General features: G+C 31.9%; 1 protein-coding gene across 3 annotated transcripts in view; it reads right to left on the bottom strand.

The window, feature by feature from the left end:
* LOC117171253 (coiled-coil domain-containing protein 40) overlaps window positions 1-9,143 on the bottom strand; it is a 66,115-nt gene that overhangs the window by 52,443 nt on the left and 4,529 nt on the right. For all 3 annotated transcript variants that reach the window (XM_033358371.1, XM_033358370.1, XM_033358373.1), the window contains exons 4-6: window positions 4,744-4,987; window positions 4,146-4,556; window positions 3,553-4,071 (exon numbers count right to left, since the gene is read on the bottom strand). In XM_033358371.1, coding sequence (XP_033214262.1) covers window positions 3,553-4,071; window positions 4,146-4,556; window positions 4,744-4,987 — 1,174 coding nt within the window. The remainder of the gene's footprint in view (window positions 1-3,552; window positions 4,072-4,145; window positions 4,557-4,743; window positions 4,988-9,143) is intronic.

The raw sequence follows: 9,143 nt of genomic DNA, 5'->3' as shown, positions 1-9,143 counted from the left end.
TCGGCGCAAAACTCGGTCGGCTTACGCGAAAATTATGCCAAATTCTGCTGGGAAGTTGTCACACGAATTCGTTTTTGGTCCACTGTGAGCAAACGCGGCACCTATCGCGCGTAGAGCTTCTTCATGCCCAAAACTGAATGCGCGATATTGCCCACACGTTTCAATGATGCCTACAGCATTAGCTACCTCTCTCAATTTCACTTTGGGATCATTCAACATCATATCATGGATTTTTTCGACTTTTTCTGGTGTAGTGACCTCTTTTGGGCGCCCAGATCGTTCAGCATTAACTGTGCTCGTACGGCCACAATGAAACTCGGTAAACCACTTATGAATCGTTCCAATCGACGGTGCAGAGTCCGAGTAATACTTATCCAGCTTGGCCTTGGTCTCGGATATCGTTTTCTTGAGAAGATAGTAGTGTTTGATCAAAACTCGAAACTCAGATTTTTCCAAATTAAAAAAAACTCGGAGGTTAGTCGCTTCTCAGTGCTGAAACTTGTAAATGCGTAAACATAAATGGCTGAAGTTTTGATAGGCGTCATTTGAAGGATCAAGCTCAACGAAAATGGTTCAAATTAGTGAATACTAATGCCATCTCTTAGAATTTTCAGGTACTTATCAGACTGCCTAGTAATTCGTATTCTTAATATTTGTATATTAACATTTCTGAGATGGCCCAACGTGAAAATTAATTGCTTTACTCTTCTTAGACTGAGTCACCTATTTGTAACAATGATCCCGAGGTTTTCAAACTAGATTTCTCTCTGTGTATTTTATCATGTTAAATAATTTTGTGAATACAGTAAGACAGGCTTAGATGTAGTCAGTGAACAGGCAATGAAATCAGTACACTTTGATTTCAAAGAAATGTGGAAAAAGAGCAAAGTGCGTGTCAATCTTTCAGAATATGAAAAACACCTGTTACATGCTGTCTATGAATTTAACGGTCTTCATATTTAATTTAAAGAAAAATTTATAAGAACGGTTTTTTTAATAAATTATTTTATGATTAATGTACCTTTTAATGTATAGAAAACTTTACTTTTTCAGTGTAATACTAATAAATCAAATTTGATATCTGGTAACTTTGTGCATGATTTTTTTCACTACTTCTACGTCTTAGCAAAGGACTTTTTTTAATAACATTGAATTAATCTCTTCAGCTTTTGGTACACGGATTCGCGTATGTTAAATGGTGTGGCAAATTTTATTACAATTTGTTCTACTATATTAACTAAAACTAAAATGGAAAAAGTCATGAATAAATACGAACAATTGATATATACATTGGATGACGTCACTATCTGCATCTTCCAAGGATGCTAAAGATCAAACCCTTCAAGAAAATTCCAGACTCGCACATTTTTCAGATGGAAGACTAACAAAATATTCATAATCAGCGGTCTTAAGCACCACAGATAGCACCACAGATAACAAATATCCACAGGATCTAGCTTTTAATTTATTCCTTCAGGTCACCATTACGGATCCGCTATCTTGAATTTAGGAAATCTCATGACGAATATTTAATCACGGACCACAAAAACCATCATATACTAATTTTTACCACAATTAGCATTACTTTCCTACCGATAGAAATCTCTGAGTATTTTCTAGCTTAATAGCCTGGCCCGTTTGAGACTATAAGCAGAGTCGATTTGAAACAATTTAGTCTCGGAGATAGTCTGAAAGATTTGGGTCCTTTTTTCGGTCCTTTTAAGAGTGGTGCGACGGTAATATAATATTCCTTTTGTATTCGTCACGTACCGGGCGGGCAGAGTAATTTACAGTAGTTGGCCACCGCTAATCCGACTCTCCCTTTTTAAATTTCTCTTCAAATTATTAACAATTTTTTTAAATTGAATGAATTGTCTCATTATACTTACTTATAGTTATAACTTATATCCCAACATACTATTTTCTAGTTGAATTAAAAAATGTTGTCTTTCTGGCTATCGCATTCCATTTACGAGAAACGTCGTATTAATTCCAATTTTAACCCGTAGATTCCAAATTATTATATTTTAGGCTGTTAAGTATGAAATTAAAAAAATCTACTTCTAAATTTTTACCCGAAAGCTTAACAAAGGACCCTTGAGTGTCGGCTACTCTATTGATATAGCCCCTCTGCTTGTTATTTATGATCGAATTCGTATTTCAATTGCAGCCTCTCTGCTTGTTATTTATGATCGTATTTCTATTTCAAATTCGAAAAGGACATTTTACAGCCTTTAATACATTTAAAAGAACTACCTGGACCTTTGAATATATCTACCTGAGTGCCTGCTGAGAATTTATCTGAGCTTCTCTGACCCTAGAGAATCTTTAGAATATACTCAGAGATTTCTTTAGGTAGGGTTATACCAAATTGGTCAGCCATCTTGGATCAGCTTTCTTGGATTTTGAAAAACTAACAATGTATTCGTAATCAGCGACAACAAAAACCTTATATACACCTACTCTCATAAAATTTTAGCTTCTAGAAAAATGCGAACTTTAAAAATTTTAAACGCAAACCCCCAGTTTTGCAAATTTAAATACTAAAATAGATTTTTTTCAAAAAGCTTTCCCGGTCGCCGATTTTGGTTTTGAGCTTAAAATACTTCTGGGATGTTTACGAATCAAATCCACCAAGTAAATATGAGGTTCGCAGACTTTCTCTATTAAGACCCCTTTCAAGCACACCGCGTGTTTGGTTTATTTTTTTGTATTTTGATAATGCTGTAACTCTGATAATTATTTTTCTATCGAAAAAAGTCATAAGGATAAATTGTTCGAGCTTCTGAGTACTATAAATAGCCGTACATAGAATATTTAAATCTTGAAAAAAATAGTCTCAACTATTTTGAAATTGCACTCACTTTTGAATTTTCATCCAAAATAGCTGGCTAACGAATTCGTTCTTTCTTTTTGGGCCTTAAGAAAGTGTGCCAAAACCGGATTCCAATCTGATCAACCTTTCGAAAGTTATCGTGTCTGCACGATACAGACAGACACCTCTGTAAAAATAGTTTTTTCTGACTCAGGGCGCCTCAAAAAGTAGAGATTTGATGAAAACCGACAAAGTCAAATTTAACATTGGACCAATACCTTCTCATTAGGATGAGAATGTAAAAATTACTTAAATTTAATTGAAATTTAGTAAAAGTGAAAAAAAAAAATTATCTTGAAATTGAACAATGAGCTTTAATAAATGACACATTTCATATTTCAACTTAAAAAAAAGTAAAAAATCGCAATTTTAAGTGCCTGTATGTGATTCTACAGTTTAAAATTAACCTAATTTATATGTAAAGGCGCCCAGATTGATAAATTTCGAATGTGAAACATTTAGAAATGAACAATGACAATTTTAAAACACTCAAGGTTGAAAATTATTTGGTTGAATACCAGAAGAAAACCAATTCAAATGTAATGTATTTACGTTTGTAAATTAAAAAATTTGGAAATCAAATCGTTCAAAACGTAACTATTTAAAATTATAAGCATTAAAATTGGTCTGAAAAACGTTCAGAATATTTAAGTCAAGTAAAATATAAATTATTATACCTTTCTCTCCCAGGATAGACCCTCACGTTGCAGAGTGAGCAATTGATCTTTAAGAACTGCTTTTTCATTTATAAGATATTTAATTTGACTCTGTAGCTTTATAAGATTAAGTTCTTCATCCTGCAGAGATTTAATATATTCGCTTTTGGTCGTGTAATTTTTACTCTCCAATTCATCCTTCAAACCCCTCTGAGTGGCAAGTCGACTGTTTATTTGTGTTAATCTTTGCTGAAATAAATTTATTGTTCTCTCTATGTTCGCTTTTTCTTTGCCCTGTTTGTCCATATCAAATTCAATTTTCAAGTTTTTCTGTTCCATGACATTATTCTGTTTGCTAATCAGATTAAGCTCTTGTGTCTGAGAATTTATCTCTTGACTCAGTGTAACTATATTTCCTTCTTGGAATAACCAGAGTTGTTTTAACTTTTGATTTTTGATTTCAATTTCTTCAATGCTCCTTTCTAAAACGCCAATCTTGAAATCTAATGGGTTACTTTCTTCTCCAGTAATTGAGATAATCTAAAATAAAAATATTGTGTATGATTGTAGTTCAAATACATTGAAAATAAACATTTATTTGAGTAGTTTAATACCTCATCAATTTTCATGTTTAATGAAATAACTTGTCTTTGCTTTTTTTCAATTAAAGTATCACACCTAGATATTTCCGCTTGCATGTGATCTATCTCCTTTTCTTTCTCCATATTTCTCTTAATAATATCTGCTAAATCAGATTTTTTTTTTTCAAGGGAGGAACTAACTCTCTCTATCTCGAACACATTCTTCCCATACACGTTTTCAGCTTGAACCAGCAACAATTCTTGCTCTTGATTTAGGTCCTTAGCTTCACATAACAATTTATTCAAATTGCGCACCACCTTGTCGTGTGTGACTTTATCATCTAAATTCGACAAAACTTCATCTTCCAAATTTATTTTCTGACTTGCAAATTTCCCGAATTCCTTATCCACAATTTTCTCTTCATTTTCATATTGCTGATAATACTACGCAAAAAATATTTTCAAAATGCTGTGTTCTTTAATTAAGTCATTAATGTTAATCGCTATAAGTTTTCAATCGATTTATATAAAGACGAACAATTAATCCAATTTAAAAGTTTCAAATCTACATAACCGCCAGAAACAATTATTTCAGAAGAAAAGTAAAACATTGAAACCATATGAAACGTACCAAAACTGAGTTCTCCAATTCTTTATGACCTTGTTCTACAAGCCTTTTAATTTTAGCAAATTGAAATTCTAAGTTGGCGATTTTGTTCCTTTCTCCGGAAATCACTTTCATTATACATTTCATATCCTCCTCTATTCTTAAATGAATGGAGGTGAGTTTTTCATTGTTCTCCATTTCATTATTCGAGTCTTTCTTCATCTTATCTATTTGGGTTTGTAGATTTTGAAAAGACTCCTGTATTTTTCTAAAACACCAAGAAATCTTAAATCAATTACCAAAATTATTGCAATTTGAAATTATCTTAATCTTTCGAAATTGTGCAATTTATAATATTTCGAGTAAAGAATGTATAAGTAATTATAAATTTATTCGAAAAACAGTCCTATAAAAGCTGAAAGTGTTCTACGTAAATGAGCTTGAAGAGGTTTATGTAAAAAAATTTTGTGCTTAGCAGACTGAAAAATATAAAAAAAGTAAGGATTTTAGGGTACATTTAAGAACAGTCAAGTTTAGAGCAACTATATTATCTTCAGTTCTAATACAGATATTAATACAGAGCCTATCCCTTACAGTTTGCAGTTTGAATCGCTTTACTATCTGTATTAGAACTGAAGATAATATAGTTGCACGTTTTTGTACTTTTAAGCAACAATTTGTATTATTTTTTAAATTTCTCAACTGCAACTGGATCACAACAGTTTTCCTCATACTCATGAATTTTTTCAAATTTTTCTCATTGCCCCTTGTATAAGACATAATGCTCTAAACTTGACTGTTCTTAAATGTACCCGAAAATCCTGACTTTTTTTTACATTTTTCAGTCTGCTAAGCACAAACTTTATTTTACATAAACCTCTTCATGTTCATTAACGTAGAACACTTTCAGCTTTTAAATGGCTGTTTTTTTGTTGCGCTAGCTTTTTTTTTTTGACTGAGTTGTTAAGCTTCAAAGGCAGATGCCTACAGTTTTCTCGCCAATAGTAGTCATGGAAATGAAATTGAAATAAACTTAGTCATGGAAAAAAACTAGCTTAGTTATTTCAATCATATATTAGGAACAGTGAAATAAATAAATAAAACTTTTTGTATAATTAGTAACTCGTAAAAGAAACACATTTTCTCCAATAAGACATTGCTAGGTAAAGCGTTAAGTGTGAACGATATAAATTTGAAAGCGATCAATTTTTTAAAATGTCTAAATCCTTATAAAACTGACTCAGTTTCATGGCAACCTGCAGAAGTACCTTAACAGTTTTATATTTGAAAAATTCAAAGTTGCACATTTTATCATTTCAAGACCTCAAAATTAAATGATTTATAATTGAAAGTATTAAACTAGAGCAACTTTTAACATCGTAAAAAATATAAATTTACAAACTGAAACCTTCGAACTACAAAAATTTAATTATAATTATTTTAATGTATGGGTGATTGCCAAAAAGTCGACTACTGGCCAGTTATTTTTCACATTTCCTTTGAATAATACAGTTTTTATAAAATTATGACATTAAAGTACTTATATAAAAGCACAATTTATTTAAGGTTTAACATTGTAGACGACACCATTTAGAAATTTTATATAAAAAAATAAGCAAAATGTCTTGGCACGCAATTTTCCCAATCTAAACATACAAAATAAAACATTTTTAAAGAAATATAAAATCATTTTTTAAATATTTAAGATTTACTCTACATCATATCTGATGAATTAAAAAAGATAAAAATCGAAAGTTAAGTTCAATATTTTAGAGTTGAGGATTTGAAAAATCAAATCAAAGTTTGCCTTGCAAGTTTTTGGCCTGGTCACGAAGCATTGCTATTTTATGATAGAACTCGAAAATAATTATTGAAATTAATTCCTAATTTGGCTAAAATTGTTTATTTTATACTCAAGAAGAAAAAAAAAGAAATTTATCGCCTCTAGTCCCACTGAGACTAGAGGCGAACCTTCCGTTTTTGATATTTTTAACAACAATTATCTTGTAAACCGTAAGAGATAGGTAAACATGGTTGTCATTTCTTAGTTTTTAGTGCCGCATATAGGTACTATACTATAATGTGATATTCATATTATAAACTGACATCGATTTTGACCTATCAGTAACGGTTTACGTAATATTTATTGATAATAGCAATGACGGTAATTTGTGTTTGGAACGTTCCCAAGCAGCGGACATTTTATAGGTTCCTAGTCTGTTCCATGCTGTTAGGGAAGAAATGTTGACAAAAAGCAAAAACACATTAGTGACAAGCATGACTTTTTATATACAAATAGCTTCTTTGGTACGCGTTCGGTCTTTATACTTCCGCCACAATTGTGTACAGACTTTTTGAAATTAAAGGTCAAAGCAGTGACAACTGTAGTTTGGTGATTGTGAATTTTCTTTTGCCAAAGCTTCTTCGGCTTTAACGAACACATTCTCATCACCTTTCTCGCGCTTCGCACTGGATTTTGTCCATAATGTGAAATTTTGTAAATAATATTCAACACTTTTGTATCAAATGTATCGCATTCTCATTTTTTGTATTGTCTCCCGCCTATATGTCTCCTATGTAAAAAATATGTATTACAAAGTATCTCTTTTTCGGATGAACAGCTTTTGGCTATTTATTTTTTCATAGCGTGTCTCGTTTGTTTAAAAATTAAATGTGTTTTTTTAATTTTATTTTTTACACATGAATAAAACCAAAAGTACGCGTTAAAAAATTCTTTCGTTAAATTTTACTAAGTCGATTGATAGGAACAGGATTTGCACTTTTTCTGTTCCCGTTGGGCGATTTTTAGACTGAGAAAAATCACATATTCATAGGAATACAAATTCTTAATTTTTCCGAATTCAACGCTTCCCTACCGATAGAAATCTCTCAGTATATTCTAAAGATTCTCCAGGGTCAGAGAAGCTCAGAGAAATTCTCCGCAGGCACTCAGGTAGATATATTTAAAGGTCCAGGTAATTCTTTTAAATGTTTTAAATGCTTTAAAATGTCCTTTCCGAAATTTAAATAGAAATACGATCATAAATAACAAGCAGAGAGGCTGAAATTGAAATACGAATTCAATCATAAATAACAAGCAGAGAAGCTATATCAATAGAGTAGCCGACACTCAATGGTCCTTTGTTAAGCTTTCGGGTAAAAATTTAGTAGATTTTTTAGATTTCATATTTAACAGCCTAGAATATAATAATTCGGAATCTACGGGTTAAAATTGGAATTAATACGACGTTTCTCGCAAATGGAATGCGATACGCCAAAAAAGACAACATTTTTTAATTCAACTAGAAAATTGTATACTAGTATATAAGTTATAATTATAAATAAGTATAATGAGAAAATTCATCAATTAAAAAAAAGTGTTAATAATTTGAAGAGAAATTTAAAAAGGGAGAGTCGGGTTAGCGGCAGCCAACTACTGTAAATAACTCTGCACGCCCGGTATCTCAGAGACTAAATCATTCAAATCGACTTTGCTTATAGGCTCAAATGGGCCAGGTTATTTCGCTGGAGAATACTCAGAGATTTCTATCGCCCTACCGAAAATAATCTTTGAGTATACACTGAAAATTCTTTAGGCCAAAGTAGCTCAGAGAAATTCTCCGCAGGGACTCAGGTAGAGATTTTCAAAGGTCCAGGAAGCTCGTTTAAATGGTCTGAAGGCTTTAAAATATCCTTTCTGAAATTGAAATAAAAATACGATCATAAATAACAAGCAGAGAGGCTATCTCAATAGAGTAGCTGACACTCAAGGGTGCTTTGTTAAGCTTTAGGATTAAAATTTGGAAGTAAATTTTTTCAATTTCATAGTTAACAGCCTAAAACATAATAATTCGGAATTCCAATTTTAAGCATTAAAAAAAAGTTAGATATCTGAAGTCATCGAAACCCATAGATTCCGAATTATTATGTTTTAGGCTGTTAACTATGAAATTAAAAAAAATCTACTTCTAAATTTTAATCCAAAAGCTTAACAAAGGACCCTTCAGTGTCGGCTACTCTATTGAGATAATCTCTCTACTCGTTATGTATGATCGTATTCTTATTTCAATTTCGGAAAGGATATTTTAAAGCCTTCAGACCATTTAAACAAGCTTCCTGGACCTTTAAAAATATCTACCTGAGTGCCTGCGGAGAATTTCTTTGAGATTCCTTGACCTAAAGAATTTTTAGTATATACTCAAAGATTCTTTTCGGTAGGGTAATTTGAAGAGAAATTTAAAAAGTGAGAGCGGATTAGCCACGACCAACTACTGTAAATAACTCTGCCCGCCCGGTACGTGACGAATACAAAAGGAACATTATAATTATACGAGGGTAGTTCAATAAGTCCTTAGAATGACCAACAGATGGCGCGCGAATCGCTCCAAATCATCTGTTTTCAGTCAGCACCACTCCCGACTAGA

Source organism: Belonocnema kinseyi, chromosome 4 (genome assembly GCF_010883055.1).
Source record: "Belonocnema kinseyi isolate 2016_QV_RU_SX_M_011 chromosome 4, B_treatae_v1, whole genome shotgun sequence".
Taxonomy (NCBI): Eukaryota; Metazoa; Arthropoda; class Insecta; order Hymenoptera; family Cynipidae; genus Belonocnema; species Belonocnema kinseyi.
The sequence above is the reverse complement of the archived record's forward strand: the minus strand, read 5'-3'. Positions and strand labels throughout refer to the sequence as shown.